General features: G+C 36.6%; 1 protein-coding gene and 1 long non-coding RNA gene across 2 annotated transcripts; one reads left to right on the top strand and one right to left on the bottom strand.

Annotated features, from left to right (window-relative positions):
• The first annotated feature begins 22915 nt into the window (after positions 1-22915).
• Positions 22916-23931, top strand: LOC132602550 (uncharacterized). Its single transcript, XR_009567820.1, has 4 exons — positions 22916-23023; positions 23100-23172; positions 23284-23412; positions 23490-23931. It is a non-coding gene; the product is annotated as an uncharacterized LOC132602550 (long non-coding RNA).
• Positions 23932-24267: 336 nt separating this feature from the next.
• On the bottom strand, positions 24268-24776 carry LOC132602549 (uncharacterized). Its single transcript, XM_060315375.1, has 2 exons — positions 24665-24776; positions 24268-24582 (listed from the first exon to the last, which is right to left on the bottom strand). Exons 1-2 carry the CDS (start codon positions 24740-24742, stop codon positions 24274-24276), a joined length of 387 nt encoding a protein of 128 aa, XP_060171358.1. The 5' UTR covers positions 24743-24776; the 3' UTR covers positions 24268-24273.
• Between the last annotated feature and the right edge of the window lie 2779 nt (positions 24777-27555).

Genomic DNA, 27555 nt, shown 5'->3' with positions numbered 1-27555 from the left:
AGCCGACTATGCAATACTAGAGGTACATGAGGGAACGCATGACAATCATTCCGGAGCAGAATCGTTGGTTCGAAAGCTAATCTGGGTAGGTTATTATTAGGATCATGTGGAAACGGATGCGAAGAACTTCGTCCGCAAATGCGATCAGTGTCAGAGACACAACCCGATGATACACCAGCCGAGCGAATTGCTTCACCCGGTACTTTTCCCATCGACGTTCATGAAATGGGGGATGGATATAGTCGGACCTTTACCACCGGCACCAGGTAAGGCTCGCTTTATATTATTTATGACTGACTATTTTTCTAAGTGGGTTGAAGCACAGACATTTCAAAAGGTCCAAGAAAAAGAGGTCATCAATTTCATATGGGACCATATTGTTTGCCTATTCAGCATCCCGGCCGAGATCATATGTGACAACGGTCGTCAATTCATAAGGGCCAAGGTAAACGATTTCCTCGAATGACTGAAGATAAAGAAAATAATGTCAATTCCGTATCACCCGAATGCAAACGGACAGGCGGAGTCCACGAACAAAACCATCATTCAGAACTTGAGGAAGCATCTCGATGAGTCTAAAGGCAGATGGAGAAAGGTTCTCCCCGAGATATTATGGGAATACAGAACAACGCCGAAGTCGAGCATCGGGGAAATACTATTTTCTCTGGTTTACAACACAGAGGCTTTAATTCCCGTGGAAGTAGGCGAGCCCAGCTTCAGGTTCCAATACACCACGAGAGAATCAAATGACAAAGCTATGGCTATAAAGCTCGATTTAACGGAGGAATTGCGCGAAGCCGCTTTAGTTTGATTAGGAGCCTAAAAACAATGAATGGGGAGATAGTACAACCAAAGGGCGAACCTCCGACACTTCCAAATCGGGGACTTGGTCCTTCGAAAGGTAACGCTGTATACGAAGAACCCTAATGAAGGAAAACTCAGGCCAAATTGGGAAGGACCGTACAAGGTAACCGGAATAACGGGCAAAAGGTCTTATCAGCTCGAGGCAATGGATGGGCAACAGGTGCCGAACAATTGGAATGTGGCACACCTAAAGAGATACTATTGCTAAGGTATGAACTTAACCCTGGTAAATTTCTTGAACCTGTTATTTAACCCTTGCAGGTAATAGCACAAACGAAGCGATGATAGCCAGATTTAGGTCGGAAAACTCGTGCTGCACTTTTTTTCCCTTAGCCCAATTTTTCCCTAACTTGGGTTTTCCGGCAAGGTTTTTAATGAGGCAACAACGTACAGCGTGTTACTTAATGTCGAAGACTGCCTACGAGCCAGACTGGGGACTCTCCAGTAACAACGATAGTTTTTTTCTTCTCATACTTCAAACATAAATACTGGGGACTAGAGCATATAACCCCCGTGAGATGCTCAACCGAGGGCATAAAAGGGTTTCTATATTAGGTTATCTTTGTAAGGGCCAAACGACCAAATGAGTCATGCTTGGATAGATTATTTATAAAGGCTAAATGGCTAAATGAGTCATGCCCTTGGATTATGTAATCATTTATGATTGTGAAATGAGAAAAACACTTCAGTTCAAACATTGTGAAATTTCAATTTTGAATAAAAACTCAAGCTGCTCATGTTTCCATTTACTCCCTCTTCGCAAGGGACTCTCTACTATAATAAGACAATAAACTACGAGCCCAAATAAATTCTAAGAGAATTAAGCTCGATGCAAACATAAAGGCGTTAACAGTCCGGACTAAGCTTGAACACTATCTAAATTCTTTAAGGTCAAAAAATATAACGACCTAAAATGCCTAGTATGGATTCGGAGACATCTGAATTTACAAGCATAAAGTAAGGCCCGTGATAAAGGATCGGAAAATGGCCTATAAGAATGAGCTTACTTCGGTCCAAGAACATCCATATTGTATTCGGCCCAAGCATCAAAATAATGGTGTAACACCAAAGCCCAAAAACTATTATATATATATATATATATATATATATATATATATATATATATATATATATATATATCGGCCTAAAATATGCCGCTTCATTCAAAGTTTACACGGGGAGCTAAAGCCCCAACACAAAAACAAAAAGAAAAATAATAAAAATAAAAGTAAGTTTACTCCTGTTGAATCTTCAGAGTTCGAGGGGTCATCCCCGGAGCTTTCACCATTAATAGCCTTATCCATCTTGGCTTCCATCTCCTCGGCCTGAGCAATCTTGGTACCAATGCCCTCGAGGCCTTGCTTCTGGATCTCACAAAGAGTATGAACCCGAGTCAGCAATTTCATATGCTCGGACTTCAGAACGGAACGATCAGTGGCTGCTTGGACATCAGCAACAACTTGATCTTGGATCCGGCGATGGGCTGCCAATAACTGGTTCAGTTAGTCGGTCAGGTTTTTTCACAGCCTTGGCTTGGTCATCCGTCGCCTTTTGGGCCGTTTTTAGAATCTCTTTCTCCGCAGATCGCTCGATTATTAGCTTATCAAACTCGGCCTTAAGAGCATTAAGATCTTGCCGAAGAGCAGAAATGGTAACCAAACGTTCTTCAAAGGGTTCGGCGGAAATCTCAACCTCCGTGGCCAACCTTTCTTTATCCATGTGGAAGAGGGTGTACCTCTCGGCCATGTCCGCCAACTTGTTCCCTGTTCAGAGGTTCTCTTCCCTAGCGAGGGTAAGCTCAGCCTTAGTCACCTCGAGTTCAGCCCTGGCGACATTGAGGTCGACCTCGGCTTTGAGAATGGAAGCATCCTGGGACTCGGACAACTGCTTTTCGGCCTCCCAAAAAAGGGTCTCAAACTTGTGGGTTTCATGACTCTGGGCATCCAATTGACCCCAGGCAACGTCAAGCTGACTTCGCAGCTCACCACTCTCCTTTGAACCCCGGAGAAATCCCTCGTGCAGCAACGCCACGGCCTGTATTTGAGAACGGGTTAATATGACAATTTAGAATGTATGAAATATAAGGGTAATTTACCAGTACATACCCGGTTGCAAGGGTGCAGACTCTCGTTCAGGAGACATGACCATGATACATTATCCATTTTTTTCCTATCTTCATGGGACACCAAAGGTCGGAGATAGCTGGCCACACCAACTGGACAGGATAAAAAATGCGTATCTTTCGGTATAGAAACGACGGTAGATTTCATCCTCCTCAGGTCAACACTTGGAGTGGGAAACGTGCCTACAAGGTGGGGCCGAGAACCAGATTCAGTAATATGCAAATGCCGTCTCCTACCTTGGGGGATCGGCAAGTTAAAACCCGAGGGGTCAGCCCTAACAATATCAGCCGGGGAAACCTCATCTAATATAGTATCGAGGTCTTCCCGTGTGAAGAGGGGAAGATGAAGCCCCGGGCAAATTAGTCGCATCGATGGCATGCTTCTTACCGGATTAATCATCCTAGATCGTAACGACATCGCCAGAGATCCGGACTCTCTAAAGACTGCTGGGAGCCCACTTCAGATACCCCTTGTGGATAAATGTGTTGCAAGTCCACACCAGCCATAGTTGGGTTAACCACGGGTGGTGCAGTTTGTTGTACGAGGAAGGCTATCACAAAGTCATTGTCATCCTTCTCGGGCACATCCTTTAGTGACCGTATAGGTTCACTGTGGGTCATGGCGGGTTTCCTCCTTGTTTGACTTGTAGAAGATGAAGGTTGAGAGGACCTGCTCCGTTTCCTGCTGGTGGCCACCTCGGCAACAAGTTGCTTGGTGTTAGCCGGATTGAACATTGAACTCTCTTAGGGGGACACGGGCAGAGGCTCCCTCAATTGGGTCTTGTTTCGCTTTAAGCCTACGAATATAAGAGGAAATTACGAGAAAAAAAATGGCTGCTTAAAAGTATAACCGGGGGCGCAAAGCATAAGAAAACTCAACGTGATTCTTCACCTTCCATTTGTCCAATGACAGGTGGCTCCAAGATAGAAGCACATGAGGGCATTGGGCCATGAGATCCTCGAGCCACTCTTCGAGGTTGTCAATAACACGGGGCATCCATTTTTTGGCTATAAAACAAAAAAATTAAAAATAAAAGGGGGGTAAATAGATGCTTGGAAACGAGCCGAAGAAAATTTTTAGGCATCGAAGTCACTTACGTCGTTTGTTATACTTCTCGGGGAAGGGGCGATAGCTTGAAGAATAATTTTCTCGATCTTGACATGGACGTACCGCACTAGCCATCCCCTATCTTTATCATCCACACCTGAAAGAATTGGGAACTTTCCACGCTTCAAAAGCTTCACTATGCCCCCGCGAAAGAAACGGGGTGAATAAAGTTGGATCAAGTGATCCATAGTGAACTCGGCATTGACTTCGTTAGCCAAAAACCGAATGCATGTAGCCACGCGCCGTACATTAGGTCCGATCTGCCTGAGGCACAGTTGGTATGTCCGGCACATGTCCAAAATCACTTCGGCGATCGCTGGCTTCAAACTGAACGTGAAAGGAAAAGTGTATACACTTGAATATCCCTCCACGTATGTCGTGATATCTTCATTGGGGCCCGGGATTATGATCTCCAAGGGGCCATATCTACACTCACCAGCTAGTGAAGGTGTTGGACTGACGTCCCAGCCACAACCAGAGCAGACCTTCGGTAGGATCGCCTCGGTGATAGCTGTGGGGTAACACCTGACGTTGTAACCCCGGTCCGCATTATCCCCCTTTGGGGGCTTCTCGGGCGCAAATTTCGAGCCAAAGTTGTATGACAATGGCATCACATCCCTTCCTCGAGGTTTAAAAGGAACCTCAGTATCTGCCTCAGCAGCAATATCGATGGCACGAGAGGAATCGTCCGGAGTATTCTCAAGCGAAGAAGGTCTAGAACTTGAAGCCATTTTTTCTAAGAAAAGAGAGAACTAGTAGCTGGGGAAAACTCGATAGAGACTTAAAGGACAAACAGAAAATGGATAAATATATGAAGATCTAATGAAAAACCAAAGGAATTCAGTGAGAAGTTAAGAAATTTGGTGAGAAGTTGAAAGTTGAAAGGATGAAGGTTTAAAGTTTTGGAGAGTTGAAGAATTGAGAAACTGGAGGGAAGATTTCGAAAATGGAAAGTGAAGGGAAAGGTTGTGGACATGTATTTATAGAGGTAGGAAAATGCTTCCTATTCGTCGCCTCCCACACGACCTATCATGAACCGACGCGTGCCCCGTACTGACAAATCAGGAACTGACGCGTGCCTCATAGCGACCGATTGGGAACCAAAGCGTGCCTCGTGTCAGAGAGAAGTGACGTGATGGGACGTTTGAATTTCCCGCGTATTCCCAATGAGATATGTTGCTTCAGAGTTAAGTTTTGACAATTTGACTCCGAGCCAAATTAATTTCGGAAAAATCGTGCTACGAGCCCATTCAGAAACAAACTTTTATTTAATTAAACATCCATATAAGATTGACATCGGTCAAAGCGACCGTACAAAGCAAATAAAAAAAACAAGAGATCCTAAGCTTTCGGACTCTAGACTTCGTCATCCTTGGGCTCATCACCATCTCCGGATAAAGCTGTTTTAAGTCGCTCGTTCTCTGCCCGAAGTCGGGCAATCTCCTCGAGAAAGTTCTCCTTTGTTTGGGCTGGAGGAGCACTGTCACGGGGACTCACAACAGTCTCTTCTTCGGGATCATCCTCGATCTCCACGATCGGAACAGGACCTTCCCCAGAGGATGCTCTCCGGGAGATCAGGCGAGATTTGACACTTTCACTAATTCCCGGACCAACAGCTGATGCCTCCAGGATGACTCTTCTCTTCGGCCTCTCTTTTGAACCAGTAGCGCTTCCTTCGATAGCATCTTCGGGGTTTACTTTGGCAGCCCTTGCCGTTAGTGCCTTCTTCACCGGAAGCCCTGATACACGAAGAAACAAGTTAAGTTGGAGAATTGTAAATAATGGTAGCAAAAGAATGGGATTTAGTTCACCTAGGTTCATCATAGGCTCATACGGGACGTTTATCGAGGGTCAGTCCGAGAAGACGGAGGGAACAAACCGAACCTGCACGAAGGGAGTCCGAGAAGATAATTCTGAATGAGTTTATCGTTTTGCTGACTTCTCCGAAAATCACGCCCTCAACGGACGTCTCCGGTATTTCCAGAACTATTCACCCATGTTGGAGCTTGAGTCATACAGTTAGTTTAGGACGCTAGCACTATAAATGCACATGTAACAGCCCCATTAGAGGGCATCTTGATCTCATCTCCATCTCAAGTTAGCAGTTAACATTTAAAAATTTCTTTCATAGTAAAGGCCCGATATTAGCAATGTTTCATCTATTTTAGTTTATTTTTTGTCCAAGCAAGGAGATAAAACCTTCTCCCACTTGGACCCGTTGCTCGCCTTCATTACACGGGCTATCTTCTTTTAATTTTACGTTAATTCTTTACTTTTCGATCATTCGTTTTATCTTGTTAACAAGCCGGTCACATATCCTTTAAACCGCGTACAAATTCAATTGTTGCTCTCTTTTGAGGGTAAACAAATTAAAATAAAGGAATAGAAAAGGTATTGGGCCCTTAAAAAAAATACTCCTACCCATAAGAAGGGAAAATGACATAATAATACTATTTAAGACTTTATATTACAAAACATAAGGATATTTTTCTTTATTTACAAAATATACCAACTTAATTACAAAATATAACAGATTTGAAAAAATAAAAAACCCACCCTTCCCCCCTTTTCCCCGTTCTCCGTATTAATAGATCCCCCACCCTTGCCCCTTTTTCCAATTCTTTGTTTCATACATATCCAAAAACCCACCCTTCCACCTTTTCCCTATTCTCTGATTAACAGATCCCCCACCTTTCACCCTTTTTCTAATTCTTTGTTTCACACAGATCCCCACCATTTCCCCCTTTTCCCTATTCTCCATATCATACAGATCTCCACCCTTCCCCCCTCCCCCCTTTCCTATTCTTTGTTTCTTACAGATCCACATCCTTCCCTTCAAACGTGGGATGTGATTTTGATAGATGGGCCATGTGAATTTTTCTCTATCGCTCTGGGAAAGGATCCAGGTGATATGCATTGCCGGTGTTTTTGCCTGGAACAAAAAAGGTAATTCTAGCAAATCCCATGTGTTTGTGCACGAAATTGGTGAGAATTTGGTGGAGACGAAGGAATGACAGAAGGAATTTGGTGAGAATTTGCAGTGAAGGCAATTTGACAAAAATTGTGAAATTGGTATTTTTTCAGATCTACAGTTTTCTAGATCCGTGTTCTTCAACTGGTGTCAAGCGGTAAAACAGGGGAAATTTGTGCTAAACAAAGAATTGGAAAAAGAGGATCTGTGTGATACAGAGATTCAAATTTTTATTAAAATTGTATGATAATTGTATGCCGAGTTTGTATGAAAATTGTATATTAAGTTTTCTATGTTGTTGTTGTAGTAGTATTAAATTAAATTCGTATGAATATTGTATGAATGTTGAATACAATGTTATTGTAGTTGTTTTAAATTTTCAAAAAGCTAACATGAACTTTATATAAATTTACACAGTTATATACATATTTTATACCGTTTTCATACAGTTTTCATATAAAAGCAAATGTGAGAATTCTAAGCCTTAAGTGAGATATACATATTTGATACAATTTTCATACACAAAATTTTGAGCGAAAGTTTTCAGCCTTAAGTTAGATATACATATTTCATGCAGTTTTCATACACAAAGTTTTCAGCATAATTTTTAAGCCTTGAGCGAAATATACACATTTCATACAGTTTTCATACACAAAAAATTGAGCGAAAATTTTAAGCCTTGAGTGAAAATTTTCGTATATGTTTTGTAAGAAATCTATAGTTATATTTTGTAAACTGAAAAGTATCGAATACCCTATTCTTATGTATATATATGTTATTCTCCCCTATGTTTATCATGATTTGCACAAATAAGATTTTGTTAAATGCCATCGTTTAAATTTTGACCTTATTTTAAACGGCTTTGCAAAAATATATTAGCGATCAACATTAGGTAGTAAAATTCTAATGAGTCGCTAGGATTTCAAATTGATGGGGAAACATATAGCTTGTCACAAATTGTAACAAATTTCAGATTGATGGGCAAAAAATACATTGTTAGAAGTCCTAATAGATCGCCAGAATTTTTTATGAAACCCCAAATCACCATAGCTTACTTGATAAAAATTTCACTATCACGTTTTGCTTCAAATAAAAATTTCCCTATCTCGTTTTGCTTCAAATTTAGTCCGAATGATCAACTTACGACTCCAAACTTGATATCGAATCATTGAATACCACTCTCAACAATTTCGGTTGAATTCAAATCAAACGTAACCTTCAAAAATCACATACATTACAAGATATTCATATATACTCCTGAAATTGAAAAGGAAAAAAGAAACAAATTCACATATAATTAATTAACTCAATCTCGACAAGCTTCAATTCAAATTCTCGTATCACAAGTTTGTATTCTAGTATCACAAGTTTGTATTCTAATAACCATCATTACCGTTGTGAACATTTACTATCATGTTGACTACTCCTCAGTCCCATTTTATATGATGCAGTTTGTCTAGATACGTAGTGTAAGAGGGGGGAAAAAATAAGAAATTTTTCTAAACTTTATAGTTTAAAACAACTCATAGATATTTTTGTGACTATAAATAATCTCATTAAAGGTAAAATGAGAATCTAAAATTAGAATATTTTTAAATATAAAAGTGTGTATTGATGAACAGTTCTTGGAAAGTCTGATTTTACCTTCAATCTCACAATGAAATTTTGTCATCCACGTAGAAATTAGTTAATGAAAAATATTTATGCACACACACACATCCTCATCAAAATTTGTCACACTCAGATTCGCTCTTCATCAAGATTCTATTAGTCATGCAGAAGCATTTCTCTATACCTGAAACTAATATTGAGAGGAAAAATAAAAGTTCCATTTGTTCAAAAAATAAAACTCGGAGGTTCTATGTAACATAGAGTTTTATGCCACAAATCTAAGATAAATGATTTTTGTTGCAACGTTAAAGCATATGGAATCCGTTGTAGCACTGGCAATTCCCATTTATAAGGAATCCGGGTTCAAATCCTGGCAGCGAAATATCCTTTTTTGATATTATATTTTTTTCCTTTTCATTTGAAAACTTTTATCATTTTAATTTCTGTAAATTTTCATGAAAAATAGATAATGGATGGTGAGTATATAAGAAAGACACAGTTAGTAGGCAAATAACACCAAGGAAGTTATCAAAAAAGGTAGCCCGATGCACTAAGCTCCCGCTATGAAAGGGGTCGGGGAAAGGCCGGACCAAAAGGGTTTGTTGTACGCAGCCTTACCATGCATTTCTGCAAGAGGCTGTTTCCACGGCTTGAATCGGTGACCTCCTGGTCCAATGGCAACAACTTTACCAGTTATGCCAAGACTCTCCTTCAAAACACTAAGGAAGTTATTGTTACTCAATTTACGTAGCACACTTTCCCCTTCCTTTTTTTTTAATCCGTGTCAAGTCAAATGATGCCACATAAATTGAGACGGGGAGTATATGTTGTAGTGATGAAAAAATCTCTTTGTTTTGTGCTACATATAAAATTAGTTTTAAATTAACAAGTCATTTAATTTTGTCTAAAATTACTAACTAATTTTGTAGCGAAGAAGTCACAAAGTTTTGCTTCAGTTGTCCGTTGCAATACCTAGACAAAGTCAGGTAACATTATAATTATATATAAAAAAAAAATTTTAGTGACTTTTCTAATATTTTAAGTAAAATGACCTTTTCTATACAAAAAAAATAATTTAGTAATTTTGATATAATAAAATGAAAATGACCATCAATAAAATTGACCCACTAGATGCTTATTGGCAGCACATTAATTAAAGTTTGGTCATTTTCGGCGAAGAGAAACCAATAGCAGTTCTGATTAAAGCATGAAACAAAACTAGTTAAGTTTGAAATAGAAAGCTTGATAGTTAATGTTACAACTTACAACACCATAATCATGTGATATTCAATTTTTTGTTTTCGTTATTATTAAAAATTTTATTGTGTTATATTATCAAATTCGTTTGTAACGATAAAGTGTGTCATTCTATGTAGGAATAAGTAGTGTTACATGTCATCTTTTTCTTCAGTTAGTTAGTCCTTTTCTAGATGGTGGGATTACCTTTTGAAGAAAGATACTTGCATTTTGTTAATGTTTATTATTTATTCAAAAATGCCTATGTTCATGAATGCAAGGGTGATTTTTCGCCGCTAGTAATTGACATATGTTAAAAATATCATTGTTCAAATTCTGGATCTGCCTTTGAGTAAAAGTAAAGGTGATAACTACTAATTAATTATATCTTAATTTTTTTAAAATACTACTCCCTCCGTCCAATATTACTTGGTCACTTTCTCTTTTGCACGCCCCTTAAAAATCATAAATAAAAGATGAATTTTACTATCTTACCCCTATCTCTCTCCAATAAATATATTCTAATCAAAATTAACTATTTTCAAGAACATTTAATACTAAGGGTAAGATGGAAATTTTTAATTAATTTTATCTTAATTTTGTAAATGATAAAATAATTTGGAACATATATTTTTAGTGATATGACCAAGTAATATGAAACGGAGGGAGTAAGTACTAACTATCATGGACTAGTTACTTTTAGGGGAAAAGGGCCTGGTTTACCCCTCTACTTTCAAAAAAGGTTCATATTTACCCCTCGTTATACTATCAGGCCATTTATACCCCTACCGTTACAATAGTTGAAATATTTGCCCCTATTTTTAATGGAGGGGTAAATATGAACCTTTTCCAAAGTAGAGGGGTAAATCAGGCCCTAAAAAATAAAACACCCTAAAGTTTCCAAACAAAACTTACTTCGGGTGCCTTTTCAACCCCTAAAATGACTATCTGAACGTCTACATATCCTTGATGTATTGAGCCTACATTATTGTACGCAGAAAAAATATCAGGTTCTATATAAAATATTGACGTTTCGGAGTCTTGACACACCACTAATCATTGGTTAAAGTATGAAAAAAAAACTAAATTTTTTCAACCAAAACTTACTTCGGGTACCTTTTCAACCCCTAAAATGACGATCCGAACGTCTACGAATCCTTGATGTATTGAGCCTACATTATTGTACGCAGAAAAAAATATCAGGTTCTATATAAAATATTGACGTTTCGGAGCCTTGACACACCACTAATCATTGGTCAAAGTATGAATAAAAAACAAAAATTGGTCAACTTTATTTTTTGCAACACTTAGTGTTAATTTCCATACTTTGACTAATAATTAGTCGTGTGTCAAGGCTCCGAAACGTCAATATTTTATATAGAACCTGATATTTTTTTCTGCGTACAATAATGTAGGCTCAATACATCAAGGATTTGTAGACGTTCGGATCGTCATTTTAGGGGTTGAAAAGGTACCCGAAGTAAGTTTTGGTTGAAAAAATTTAGTTTTTTTTTCATACTTTGACCAATGATTAGTGGTGTGTCAAGACTCCGAAACGTCAATATTTTATATAGAACCTGATATTTTTTCTGCGTACAATAATGTAGGCTCAATACATCAAGGATATGTAGACGTTCGGATAGTCATTTTAGGGGTTGAAAAGGTACCCGAAATAAGTTTTGTTTGGAAATTTTAGGGTGTTTTATTTTTTAGGGCCTGATTTACCCCTCTACTTTGGAAAAGGTTCATATTTACCCCTCTGTTAAAAATAGGGACAAATATTTTAACTAGGGAAAAGGGCCTGATTTACCCCTCTACTTTGGGAAAAAGGTTCATATTTACCCCTCGTTATACTATCAGGCCATTTATACCCCTACCGTTACAATAGTTGAAATATTTGCCCCTATTTTTAACGGAGGGGTAAATATGAACCTTTTCCAAAGTAGAGGGGTAAATCAGGCCCTTTTCCCTTAAATTTTTCCAGAGTATGGAAAATAACACTAAGTGTTGCAAAAAATAAAGTTGGCCAATTTTTGTTTTTTATTCATACTTTGACCAATGATTAGTGGTGTGTCAAGACTCCGAAACGTCAATATTTTATATAGAACCTGATATTTTTTTCTGCGTACAATAATGTAGGCTCAATACATCAAGGATTCGTAGACGTTCGGATCGTCATTTTAGGGGTTGAAAAGGTACCCGAAGTAAGTTTTGGTTGAAAAAATTTAGTTTTTTTTTCATACTTTGACCAATGATTAGTGGTGTGTCAAGACTCCGAAACGTCAATATTTTATATAGAACCTGATATTTTTTCTGCGTACAATAATGTAGGCTCAATACATCAAGGATATGTAGACGTTCGGATAGTCATTTTAGGGGTTGAAAATGTACCCGAAGTAAGTTTTATTTGGAAACTTTAGGGTGTTTTATTTTTTAGGGCCTGATTTACCCCTCTACTTTGGAAAAGGTTCATATTTACCCCTCTGTTAAAAATAGGGGAAAATATTTCAACTATTATAACGGTAGGGGTATAAATGACCTGATAGTATAACGAGGGGTAAATATGAACCTTTTCCCAAAGTAGAGGGGTAAATTAGGCCCTTTTGCCTTTTAACTATTGTAACGGTAGGAGTATAAATGACCTGATAGTATAACAAGGGGTAAATATGAACCTTTTTTAAAAGTAGAGGGGTAAATCAAGGCCTTTTCCCTACTTTTAGCAAGCACGATATTTAAAATGGACCGAAGAGACTAGATGAGATTCAACACAGCTGGTTTCTTCTCGTTTTACACGTTTTGGAACAACAATATAATATTGATAAATTAAACTAACGCAATCTGCATGGGATATCATATCAGTATCTCGAGATAATGGAAGTATATCGATATGTACACACAAGTTTACTCTTTTAACAGACAAATTTCTTAGATCCGATTCAGAATCCCCGTTTAATTTTGAAGCATACATTAAAGATATGGCTTTTCCCTTTACACATTATGCGGCCATAATTAATTGTTGATTCTTGATTCGAATAATGTACCTACATATCGCTTTTGGTTCTGGTATGTCTGCTAATTAATTTTATTATACTACTAGCATACTACTATAAATTGGATTGTCTCCTGAAGATGTTTAACAACAAATTAAGCAAACATTAAGATAATTAACTTGTCATAATTCAATCTGAATTAAATAGCGTTGAAGAATACTTATAGAAGAAGAATTGCAAGTGATGGGAAACTTGAAATGAGTTTGCAAGAATAAGCAAATTGATACAAACAATGATGGGAAAATAAGCAAAGAAGAACTTCAAGAGGCTGTAAGGGCAAACGGTGGTTGTTGGTTCAGTAGGCTAAAGGGGAGACGTGGCATAAAAGCTGCAGATACTAATGGTGATGGATATATTGGTGAGAATGAATTTAACAACCTTGTTGAATTTGCTCAGAGGAATTTAGGTGTGAAAATAGTATCATACTATTAAATTTTTATTTTTATTTTTGGGATGGGTGATTGAGTCTATTAATAGAGGGTAAAAGGAAATTGATGTAATAAAATTGAGTTGCAACTACTACACATAACTCAATATCCCTGTGTGTGTCCAAAATCCATTTTTTTTTTTTTACCAACATCCATATTTAATTTGTCACTATCATATGATAGATATATATATATATATTTGTATAGGTAGAAGGGTAATTTAGTCTTTTGCATTATTTCTACATATTATAAATACCTCTGTAAGTGTACAATGTAATTCACTTGAATACAATTACTGTTTCATGGTATCAGATACCAGGTGCTTTCCAACTCCCCTTTTTCCTACGGATCATCATGGATTCATCTTCATCTCTCGGTTCTCAAACCTCCTCTTCCTCTTCCTCGGCTACTCTTTCCGTTACACCTCCTATTAGAAATTCCGCTGTCTCTGTTTCCAACATCAAAAACTTGATTCCTACCACTCTTGATTATGCAAACTACATGCTTTGGAGAGAGTTATTTCTTCCCGTGTTTAAAGGACACAGTGTCTATGGCTTCATCGATGGAAGTTATCCATGTCTGGAACCGACACTTACCACGGACAACGGAACTCCGGTTGCTAATCCAGCTTTTCAACAATGGATCCAACTTGACTCCATTGTTTTGTCATGGATACAAGCCACAATTTCTCAAAGAGATACTTCAGGCAATTATTCGTCCTAACAAAACTCCTACTGCTCAGGAGGCGTGGCTACAAATTGAACGTCTTTTCCATGATCATGTTAGTTCCCGAACTCTCCAACTTAAGGTTCAATTTCATAACCTTAAGAAAGGTTCCCTTTCTATTTCTGAGTATGTGCACCGCTTCAAATCCATTGCGGATGCCTTGATATCCATTGGTAATCCTATCTCCGATTATGATCTTGTTCTCCAAATTCTTTCTGGCCTACCTTCCGAATATCTCTCTGTTAGCACTTCAATCTCTACCAGAATTCTACTCCCTACTTTTCTTGAGACTAGATCTCTTCTATTTCTTCATGAAACTCAATTAAATGGTCTCTCATCTGCCGCATCAGATTCTTCAACCGTTTTACTGGCTAAACAAAATTCATCTTCTCAAGGACGCGGACGCGGAAGAAATTCTAATGGTGGTCGTGGCAGAGGCTGCAACAATAACAACAACAACAACAACAACGACTACCATAGAAATTATTCCCCTGCTCATCCCCAATGTCAATTATGTTTTGAACCTACTCATACTGTAAGAGATTGTCCATCTCTTGGATCTAAAGTGCTCTTTTCTGATCTTCAATCTCCGTTCTCTGCACATTCATATACTCCTCTGGTAATAATCCCTGGTATGTTGACACTGGAGCTTCTTTGCACATGACACCCACTCCTTCAAATCTCTCTTCTGTTTAGCCTTATAATGGTAATGATCGTGTTATGGTGGGTAATGGTAATCAACTCCCCATCTCTTATACTGTTAATAATACTTTTTCTACTCATTCTTCCACTTTCTCTCTCAAAAATGTTTTAGTTGTTCCTACTCTTTCTTGCAATTTATTAAGTGTTCGTAAATTCGCTTCTGATAATAATTGTTCAATTGACTTTGATCCTTTTGGTTTTTCTATTAAGGACTTCAAGACGAAGAGAATTCTTCTCAAATGCAATAGTTTGGGTCCCCTTTATTCCTTCTCTCCGTCAACTCCTGATGTTGTTGCTCACCATGCCTTTGCTGCTTCCTATACTTCTCCAACTCTCTGGCATCGTCGTCTAGGCCACCCTAGTTTAGCTATTCTTTCTAGTTTAGTTAGAAATAATAATTTGCAATGTTCTTTTGCGAAACAATTAGATTTTGTCACGTACCAACCCACGGGTCGTGCGGGCACTTTCCCATATGACAAGCTAGTAGGCGAACTCTTACCAATAAAACCCAACACTTAAAAGCATGTGACAATCATCCTTAAAATTAATAAAATTAAATGTAAACATTTATTACAGACTTGTTTCAATATAAATAAATTCGAAATAAAACCCCGGGATCTAGTTTAGATGGGTACAAGAGCTCCTAAAATACAAGAAAACAAAATAAATGAGCCTCCGCCGGGAGTGAGATAGGCGAAGCTGTAGGAGAATATCCGATAGACCTTTGCGGCGAAACTTCAAATAAAACCTGCAACACATCTCACCCTAAAAAGGGCCACTACTAAAAAAACGAAAAAAACCGTTGACAAAAACCGACGTCCAGCGTCGGTTATTTTAATCAAACCGACGGGAAACCGACCTTATAAGGTCCGTCAGTTTTCATAGCCTCGCTTTTTGAAAACCGACGGACCACGTCGGTTTTTTCCGACGGATTGCGTCGGTTACGTAGTCCGTCGGATTTTATTCAAAAATTTAAAAAACAAAACAAAAAAAAACCGACAGACAGAGTCGATTTTATTAATTTCAGATTTTTTATCTTATATATAAATAATATATATTTTATGAAAAAACGACGCACTGCGTCGGTTTTTAATATAAATTTTTTTATTTTAATTAAAAAACTGACAGAGTCCGTCGGTTTTCTGGAAAATTTCCAGCATGCAAATCATGCATTTTCTGCAACCACACCTACACAGAAACCAGTACCAAAAGCTGCTCAGAAACCAGTAACAAAAGCTGCTCAAAACTAGCATTGAAATGCTCCAAATCAATTCTAAAAGAGCTACAACACATAAAATCACCCTAAGTAATAATAAAACACATCAAACACTATCTAAACACATCAAATACGATCCAAATAGACCTTCAAAGTTCAAAAATATTTAAATGTCCAACCAAAAATACCATTAACTAGTTTTAACATAAGTCCATTATTAAATCCAAACTACTACAACTGATCATCCGGTGTCCGGGCTACGTAATCACCGTCATCATCATCTTCTGGATCGGGGGGGGGGGGGGGGGGGGGAGAAGGGGGCACACCAAATTGTCCACATGCAATGAAATTAACTCTGTGTGATCACTACCACCTGATGACATCTGCATACATAAAATTAATAACTCAATAATGATATATTGATTGTAGGTAAAAATTTAACAAGTATAGAATTGTGTTATTATCAAGTATAGAATAAACTAACATGCAACTAGTTATCCTCCCATTCATCCCCGCTTGTTTCATTTTCATCAGATGATTCTTCCTCATCGCTTGTTTCAGGTCCATCGGTCGATTCTTCCTCAACATTTTCTATGATAGTTACATCATCTTCATCAACTTCTTCCAATATGTGTTGAGGATGTTCCAAACTATTTTCTAACTCTGTGTCAACCGTTTGATGAACAACTGGTACATCATTTTGATACGCCACATCTAATGCATTATCGACCTCACTCCTCCCTACAGGCTTAGTCTTTATAACCACCCACCAATCAGTCTTATCCCTACGCAAAGGATATGGAGCATAATACACTTGCTAAAAAAGTATTTTTTTTAGCAATTTAGATATGGTAGTGGGAGGTGACTATGGCTGCACAGTGATTTAAGGAGATAAAGGACAGATGACTGACGCGTGTCACGTACTCGACGATGATTGCGTTAGCATGGAACGTGCTTCCCATTCACAACTCATGACTATCAAAATTATTTTTGTTTTCTTTCCCTTGCTTTTCTCATTTTCTTGTACATGTAAATAAAGTTGGAACAAGTTACAACTATTAAAAAAGGCATAACATGTATATAGATACCTTCACTTTAAATTCAACTGACAAGTAAACTAGTCAATATTGAGAATACACATTTAATCATCTCAACTTGATTAAATATTCCATTTTTAAAAATGCATCATTTAGATACGGCTAAGTTGTCTAGATATATATTTTTAAAGTTAGAATATTTACGGAACTAACTTAAAACAAATTAAAATATCTAAATAGATATTATTAAAATTGAGATATTTTGAGCCTGTTTGGATGGGCTTGAGCCTATAAGCTGAAAACAGCTTATAAGCTAAAAAAAAATAAGTTGGTGTAGTCTAACTTTTTTTTTTTTTTGGCTTATAAGCTGTTTTCAGCTTATAAACTGCTTTAGATAAGTTAAGTCAAATGGCCCCAATTTTTTTTTTTTAGCTTATTTTTTAGCTTCCGGTTTGAAATACTTCATACACCGGCAATGAGAACAAGGACACCTAATTACCCCTTCATTTTGAAAAGGGTGAAGTGTCATTGCATGTGTTATAAACCCATCAACACCTTCAACAAATTCATCATGTACACCCACACGATTATTATTATTCATATTATACATCCACATACGATCCATCTACAAAAATATACCCACAAATTATTGAGGTTATAGAAATATATTATAACTTAAGAATTCTAACTTAAAATGTAACTTAAGAAAACACAATCCCAACCATTTCTAACTTTGAATTCTCAATAACAATTCTAACTTTAATAATTTATAAATTCTAACTTTAATATAATTTTGAAAAGCACAATCCCGACTAATTCTAACTTTGAATTCTCAATAATAATTCTAACTTTAATAACTTATGGATTCTAACTTTAATTCTAAAAATTGAAAAGTAAATCTAGTCAAATAAAGTCTACATTTTAGTTTTGAGATTATAGAAATATTATAACTTAATAATTCTAACATAACTTAATAATTCTAACTTTGAAAAGCACAATTCCAACAAATTCTAAACATTGAAAAGTAAATCTAGAGAAATAAAATCTACATTTTAGTATTGAGGTTATAGAAATACTATAGCTTAACAATTCTAACTTTGAAAAGCACAATCTCAACCAATTCTAATTTGGAATGATCAATAACAATTCTAATAACTTATGGAATTCTAACAAAAAGCATAATCCAACCAAAAAAAAAAAAAACTAGTCAAATAATTAAAGTATACATTTTTGCACATATTCAACATCAATAATATTACAAAGAATGATAACTAAGCTAACACAAATACATTGACAAAGCACATGAAATATAGCACAATCTCAAGCTAAAAAAAAATGACAACTAAATTAGTCAAATAAAGTTTACATTTTTTTTTTCACAAATTCAACATTAATAACATTGCAAATGATGTTTAACAAAGCTAAATAGACTAGCATTAGGCCTAAAATCTACAAATAAAACTAAAATTAAAAGAATTTTAAATGTCCTAATTTAAGAGAAACTAACCTCAATTTATTAACTTCAAAATGGATTTGGGGTAGGTGGGAAGGGGCTGCGTAGGCAGCGGTGCTGGGCGGCGGAAACATGTGTGGCGGCGCTGGGCGGAGGGGAGGGGGGCGGCGGGTAGGGTTTGGGGGAATGGGGGTTTTAATTTGGAAGAGGGAGCAGAAATGGGTATGAAACCCGTCTGCTATGAATTTAAAGAAAAACCGACGGACAAAACCGACTCTGTCCGTCGGTTTTGCCGTACATTTGACCGAATTTTGACCCATATTATTTAAAATATTTTAAAAAATAAATCCGACGTCGTCCGTCGGTTTTATATTAATTATTATTATTATTTTTTAATAAAACCGACGTGGGACGTCGGTTTTTTTTTTTAGCGAATTTATAATTTCAAAAGTTTGCGGAAAAAATCGACGTTGTCCGTAGGTTTTTTAATTAAAAAATAAAAAAAATTAGAAATACACAAAACCGACTCACTGAGTCGGTTTTTCAAAGCGACGCAGTTCGTCGGTTTTTTGTCCGTCGAATTTTGCCAGTTTTTTAGTAGTAGGCGTAGCAAGAGTAGTATCAGTACACCACGTACTGGTAAGCATCATAGGTCAACTAAGATTAGTTCACGCAATACAATATAAAGTCAATCGGGTAAGCAGATAAGTCAATGAACCTCAAGATTCTAGATAATGACCATTACCATACCACTCCCCCGCCCCCCTTTTCACTTCTTTACTCCCGATGCTCGTTTCTTTTATTCCCCAACCATAAGGTATTCTACTAAATTCCAACCTAGTAACTCTCGTGTTCACATTCGTCATATACTGTACTTTTACACTTATTGTTTAAAGAGTCCACCTATTCACCTTACCACTACGTTACGATGTATCTAGGGAAATAAATCACTATCTAACGACCAACACTACGCTTACCTTGTGTAACCCCTCCCTCACCAGGCTCTCAACACACGCACAATTTAATGGACAATGTTAGCGACAGTGATACACACATGTATAACAAAAAATCATGAGAATGCAGTGCAATGCAATTGTAATGCAATACTCGACACGCTGTACATACACGCTATCTGATGTCTTTGCTCAAGAGCCATGACTTGTAGGGGACCCATGGTGTCCATGTACCACTCATTTCGGAATACTCCTCGGACCTGAGCACAAACCTCCGCTCCAGAAAGAACCTCGGACGCGGGCCACATTAATCCGTATACATTTATGTAGTCCAAGTACTCGATCCCACGGCCTCAAGGCCGGATAACACAATGTGATACTCATGCCTTGCCTGTTATCTGTAATTCCGCATGAACACGACAGTTGCAATGCACAAAACTACACGATAATCAATCATACTCCCAGCCCTTGATGGGCGTAATGCAAAAACCAACTCCATGTAATTCAATTAATACGACCTCCTAATTTCATGGAAATAACCATATCAACGTTCAACAATAAGACATACACACGGAATTCACTTCCCCCTCCTAGGGTAGCATTACGTCAATACGAGGTATCTCCGTAGCCACAACATCACTTCCTATTAAGCTAAATCATTATCATCATAGCCCTAATTATACCCTATTTAAATCATATTACAAGTACGTCCCTCCAAACTCCATTGTCCGAAGACCTAAGCATGCATTCTCCCATCAACTCTAAGGGTATATATGATTTGCTAATCAAAGTCTAACTAAAGTAAACCGTAACCTACCTCTTTGGCAAACAGATATTTGATTTCTCCCTGGATTGCTCGTCTTCTTAACCTCTATTCGAATCCGTGAACGGATATCCTTCATAGGGAAAGGTGGGAAAAGGGGATTAGAAGGGTTTTCTTTTTCTTGGGGGCCTTGATTTTTCTTTCATGAGTAACCCTAGGAACAGCCCTTGAAAGTCTTATGTTGAAAAAGGAGAGGAAAATAGACTGAGTATCAAATTTCGAACACTGTTTCTGCGTGGACCGCTATAGCGGTACCGCTACGGCGGTCCACTGACCACTATAGCGGTCCGCCTTCATATTTTGGCCCGACATTTTCCAAGCCTTCCGAAATTGATTTTTTCCCACTCTTAACTCTTACAACTTATCATGAAGCTCAATATTTACAATCCTTGACCTAAATTGGTTATGGTTTCGCGAGATATTAAATAACGACCGGACGGGTCGTTACAGATTTTCTTTGTAATGCTTGCCAACTCGGCAAGCACACTAGATTACCATTTAAAGATTCTACTTCTTTTTCTACGTCTTCATTTGAATTAATTCACAGTGACATATGGACCTCCCCAGTTCCCTCCTTTATTGATTATCGTTACTATATTTTATTTCAAGATGATTTTACTAAGTTTTCATGGGTGTTTCCAATTTGACGCAAATCAGAAGCATTTCATATGTTCAAGAATTTTTATTCTTATGTTTTCACTGAATTTTCGGTTAAAATTAAATCACTACAATGTGATGGAGCAGCAAAATATGTCAAACTTGCTTCTTTTCGTGAATTTTTAGATTCAAATGGTGTTTGTCTTCGCATTTCATGTCCACATACTCATCAACAAAATGGTAAAGCCGAACGAATGCATCGCACTATACTAAATATGGTTCGGTCTCTACTTTTTCAATCTTCTCTTTCGTCTCAATTTTGGCTTGACGCACTAAATACTGCAGTCCATCTTTTAAATATTTTACCTTCTTCTACGCTTAACTTCAAAACTCCTTATGAGATTCTTTTTGGTAAGCCACCCTCGTATCAACATTTACGGGTATTTGGATGTTCTTGTTATCCTAATCTTTGTGATTATGTACCACATAAGTTAAGTCCGAGGTCTAAACATTGTATTTTTCTTGGATATCCTTCTAATTATAAAGGTTTTAAGTGTTTTGATCCTTTAGAAAATAAAGTTTACCAACATCCATATTTTTTTTGTCACTATCATATTATATTATTCCCTCCATCCCAATTTATATGAGGGTTGACTTATCTGGGGAGTCAAACTGCTCTTTCTTTTATTACGAGTTTCTGCAACTCTTTTCATATATTGAATTATTAATTATGCAGACTTATAGTACTTTTTTTATGTAGTTTTCAAATATGTAAATTTTGTAACTCCATATAAAATATATCAATGGTGTCTCTAGAGCATTTTTAAGGGTTTGTAATATATGTTATGGTTTGGGAAAGTAATTGAAGACTTGCAGTGACTGACTCTCGTGGCTGGTCAACAAGCATTAGTCATTTGCACCTTGGTCCCTATTTTGTGCTGGTCTTTAATTTTTGTTACTCATGATAAACAACTTTTTGTAGGCATATTTTATAATTTCACATCAAAATATTCCACAAGTTATGTCCCACGCACTTAAAAAACATATGTCTCGCTAGACATAATTTTGAGTTTGAAAGCCAAAAATTAAAGACCAGGCCTAAGGACAAACCGTGCAATTTTTCCCAACAAGCACGCCTTAGCCCTAAGGTATTGGGCTTATCTCAAGCCCAATTAGTTCGAAAGGTGATACACTGTTAGACTAATAGTCACAGAAAAATAATGACAATATTTCTTTTTCTTTTTAATGACAACAAATTTTCTTCTCTCTATTTCATCAATTTTGTCTAAGTCATAATTGCTCTCTCAATTTTTCATTATATTTGGGGATCCGGAAGGCAGGTAGGGTATTAAGAATCAAACCTACATGACTATACTTATTGTGTGAAAGACTCCTTTTGTATCACTAAACTATAAATCTTGCCTTGGTATTCCTCTTATCTCACAATAAAATTTTGTCAACGTTATAAAAATTGAGAGTTGCTAAATTGTCAAACCAATTTGACCCAAATTTGGCCACACTTACGTAAAAATCACCATAACTTTTATTGTACAATTTTAAATTAAGATAAACTTTGAGAAGAAAAGATATAAATGACATTAAGTAAGCATAAATTATTAAATTTGACCTAAATAGTCATATGAACTTACCCCATTTGGGCCATTGTGGCTAAAATAGTGTGACAAAAAGACCTTATTGATAAAAAATAATGAACTGATAATTAATGAAAAGTTATGCACGCGCACATATCATTACTTATCTTTGATGTAAATTGTAAAGCGGAAAAGGACCATATATACCCCTCTACTATGGGATATTGTTGAAATCCACCCTTCATTGTACTTTTTAGCCATTCGTGCCCCTGCCATCTGGGTAACTTTTAAATATAACCCCAGTTTGATGGTGGGGACACGTGGAAGGCTTTGGGAGGCTGACCCATGTTATTTAATTTTATACTCGGTAAAATGGGTTTGACCCACTACCCGAATTAAAACCCACCCCAAATTAAAACCCACCCACTCGATTAAAGACTACACCCCCGTACACTCTCTCCATAGCTCAACCTCCATAGCTGCTCCATAGCTTCTTCTTCATCTCAAAAAACGCGACTTGTAAGCATAAAAAAGGTAATTTTGTTCACTAAATTCAATTTCTTTAACTGAGTTGAGCCCTCTTAAATTCTAATATTTAAGGTTAATATAGGTTTGTGAATCCATAGCTCCACCTCCATAGCTTCTTCTTCATCTCAAAAACTTGACTGGTAAGCATAAAAAAGGTAATTTTGTTCACTAAATTCAATTTCTTTAACTGAGTTGAGCCTTCTTAAATTCTGATATTTAGGGTTAATATAAGTTTGTGAATTTTAATGTCTTTCTTCAATTTTAAGGGTTTAGGAAACGTCGGAGGTTATTGTTTCGTCTGCGAAGACTTGCCATTACGGGCTGGCTCCTCGACAATTCACTTCAAAAACACCTGCAAATGCGGAAGAAAATTTCATAAGTGTGTTAATCGTGATGTGAGTTGGTTTTTTTTCGGTGGATAGATGTTGAAATGTATGTTTAAACATTAATTAATTTCATTTATTATTGGTAGAAATCATGCGGTTATTGGAAATGGGATGATGAAGATTTTCCCGATGGTGTAGTTATTGCAATTAACCAACTACGATTAAAATTGGAAGCGGCAAAAGGATCGATCAATGTTTTGAACATGACGTTGAATCAAGTGAAGGTCCAAAGGGATGGTTTGAAGGATAAAGTGGAAGCTTGGGAGGCCATCAAAAACTTTGAAGTTAATAAAGCTATGAAGTTGGAAGAGAAGGTATTGAAGATGAAGATGTGTATTATAATGTTATGTGCCTTAATTGTTGGATTTGCATTTGCGGCGATGAAAAAATGAAGCTCATTATTGTGTTTGTATTTTAGTTTGAAGGTATATTAAGAATGTTTAGTGTGACTAAATTGAAGTTTAGTTTTGAATGTGTAATGTGCATCTTGGATAGTGTTGAATGAAATTCATTGATCTTTAATTTCAAGTTACTCGTGCATATTAACTTGGACTATATTGTTGTGCAATTTGTTTAACTAGATGAGCTTGTGTAGTTGTATATGAATGTGTAGTTGTTGAGTATATTGGTGCATATTGTTGGAGTATATTAGTGCCAAACTGCCCAGAAATATAGTCCAAACTGCCTAGATTTTTGCACGCAACCTGGACATTTTTTGCCTAGAAATTTGACTCTATAGCTGGACAGTTTTGAGAAGAAATTAGGCCACTTTTGTGTACTAAAATGGATACTAAGACAAAATACATACAATAGTAATAATGCACAATAATTGATAAAAAAAACAAAGGCAATTTAACTATTAAAACACCTTCAATAGATTAAGCAAACCAAACCATACATCAATTTCTTAAATAGAAAAAGGCATAAGTAGACCCAATCTATGTCTATGATCTCCTCCATATGAACAATGAAGGTTAGGTGATCCTCAACATCACAGACTTGAAAACGCAACTCGTTTCCTTCCTTCAACCCTTTAGCATCGGCAAAGTTTTTCCATCCTTTATTGAGGCGCGCTTTTGCATCAAATTTATATTTCATAAAGAATGCGTCATTGTTAAATACAACAGCAACTTCTTTGTCATATTTTGGAAGAACATCCAAAATGTTAGTAGAAAGTATCTGCACAAATACATGTTATTAGATGCAACTAAAAAACAATTGAAAACAAAAACTAAATTTGATGCTAAAATTTAACACTTACGAAATCATCGTTTTCAATATATGATTTTGTCAATTTTTTCTCAAAGAAAGCGATTGTATAATCTTGAACCTTTGGCATCTTGTTTGTGATATAATTTCATTTGTGATGGAAGTTTGTTTGTGATGGAATGAATGGGATGAATATGGGGAGTTATATAGGCTTTCAACCATCCAATGCATTAAACTAGTCAACTACACCATTCAATACCATTCAACTATTCAACTACACAGTTCAATGCATTCAACAATTCAACTACCACAACTATTCAAAGACCATTCTAAGTACCATTCAATAAAAATTGCCCAAGTTATGGTATTAAAAACTACCCAAAATATAGATTCTCGACAAAAACAAAGGCAATTTAACTAATAAAACACATTCACTAGATTAAGCAAACCAAACCATAATGGTACCAATGAAGTTCAACATTCACACACCTAGTTACGTTAAGCATGTCAATAGTTAGACATGTACACAAACTTAAGAGTTTTGGATCCTATGTTGTAACTGCAAAAATTTACACAACCTAAGTCACAACATGGCATCCAAATTATAGCCAACATAACATTAAACTACACATAATGTACTGTCATTAAGCAGTAATTACATCCCAAAATAACAACAAAGCAACACCAAACTAAAGGATGGATATTCCTTTCCCATTTTTTGCTCTTAATTTCTCAAGTCTTTGCTGCCTGCTTTGCTTCTCAAGTTGATTACCAGTCACTGCAGTTTTTTCTTTCCATGTGAGCTTTGACGGTGAGTAAGGAAGATCTGTGGGTTCACTAACACCTGTGTCATCCCCTACAAAGCTGATTCTTCTTGTCCCAGAAGACACTTGAACATTCTGCCTAGGCTGAAACCTAGTTTCTGCCTCTGATATAATACAAGGCCTTAGTACTGGGCCAGGATCATGTTGAAAGGATGGATATTCAAAGTCTAGAAAAGCATTGAGCACAAAGTCTTGACTAGACTGGGACACTTGAGGTGTAGATGATTGAACATCTTCTTGGGTCTGCATGACTTCATCTTCACTATTTTTATCAAGTAGAGTTCTCTTTCTCTTAGCTGCATGCTGTCTACTGACTGCCCCACCTCAAAACAATTTTTGACTTTAGATGGAGCTGCAGAACTTTGATTAGTTTTCCTTGCTTTTACTAGCTGAAAATAGAAGTAATTGTAGTTAGAATCTGGAAAATGTAAATTAAATGTACTTAAAAGTAAAGATTACCTTTTTGCATCCCCTTGCATTATGTCCAGGTTCTCCATAAGTCCAACAAGTCATAATTCTTCCTTTCCTAGATAACTCCACTCGCCTTGCCTCTTACTAGCTTCATTTTTTTTTTTACCTAATTCTCTTAATTCTAGGTCTGCCTGCTAAAGTCACCATATCAGGTGGATCCATTACATCAGCTGGACCAACTTTCCAAAATTTCTCACCAGGAACTGGTTGTATCTTATGGTAATAAGTCAGCAGGTATGCTTCTTTGATGTACCACCAGTGTATCTCTCTTACAGGGTCTTTCTTCAAATACTACATTTCCTTTATTGCATGAGGACATGGGATCCCAAAGATGTCCCACATCTTACATGTGCATCTTCTCATCTCCAACTTCACAATGTGCTTGTTTTGCCCTTCTGAAACTTCAAAACCATCATCACCATTTGCTTCCACCACACAGACTTGAGCAATTTTGAGGAAGTCATAATACAGTTCTAAGCAGTTAGGACTGTACTGTTTTCTCCATGAACTCACTTTCTCTTCATGTTTTCTTAAATGATTCATTACCTTCACGCTTATAGTTTCAAGCATCTTAATTATTGGCTTGTATCTAGAATTCAAAATCCATTTGTTAAAGGACTCAATGATATTGTTGGTCACTGATAGATTCTTGCAAACAGTGTCAAAATAGGCCCTACACCAACTCTGGGAAGGATACTTCAACAATGACTTAACAACAGCTTCACTCAACTGGCCCGTACACATCAATTGGTCTTTAAACTCTTCTGGATAAGTTGACCATGAAGCCCACCAAAACAGCTTCTTCATCTCCAAGGATCTTCCATTTTTTGCCCAATTTGCTTCAACATGTTTGGCACAATACCTTCTCTTTGCTTGTGGAAGCACATTTTTAATGGCATCAATTAATCCCTGCATTAGAATATGTACATAATTGAAGTCAACTACTTACATAATTTAACTGCAGAATTGAAGTCAACTAATCAACTTACTTAATATACTAACTGTAGAATTTAAGGGAAATGAGTAAACTAATTACCAAGTCAACTAATCAACTTACTTAATATATTAACTGCAGAATTTAGGTCAAATAAGTAAACTAATTACCAAGCCAACTAATAAACTAATCAACTTACTTATCTATGTTACAAGTAATTTTTGTTGCATCCATAAGGCATACAGAATCCGCTGTAGCACAGGCAATTCCCATTATCAAAGGAATCAGAGTTGAAGCCCCGGTAGCGGAATACCTTTTTTGATAGTATTTTTTTCTTTTCATTTGTGCAATTATATCATTTTAATTTCTGTAAATTATCATGGGAAAATAGGTAATTGATGATTGAAAATAAGAAGACACAAGTACATAAGATCAATATCAAGATTATTACATATTTATTGATTAAAAAATGATTGATCAACGCCTCAACAGTAGTCAAATTACATGAAGGTAAAAGTTAGTACGTACATACATACATTAGTGATGAAACAAATCTATCTCTTTTGCGCTAAGTATAGAATTAATTTCATCATGCAACGTTTATGTTATTGCAATAAAGTTATGAACGGTTTTTTTTTTTTAATAATTAAAAGTCTCTCAACTTTATATATTATATAAGTGGTGGTTTCAACATGTTAGCTTATTGTCAATAAA

Source organism: Lycium barbarum, chromosome 7 (genome assembly GCF_019175385.1).
Source record: "Lycium barbarum isolate Lr01 chromosome 7, ASM1917538v2, whole genome shotgun sequence".
Taxonomy (NCBI): Eukaryota; Viridiplantae; Streptophyta; class Magnoliopsida; order Solanales; family Solanaceae; genus Lycium; species Lycium barbarum.
Note: the sequence above shows the minus strand (reverse complement) of the source record. Positions and strands in the feature narration are given on the sequence as shown.

Coding starts and splice junctions, on each gene's coding strand:
- LOC132602549 (XM_060315375.1), bottom strand. CDS start 24,742: ATGCCAAAGGTTCAAGATTATACAATCGCTTTCTTTGAGAAAAAATTG. Junction 24,583..24,664: donor ATATTGAAAACGATGATTTC/GTAAGTGTTAAA, acceptor GTATTTGTGCAG/ATACTTTCTACTAACATTTT.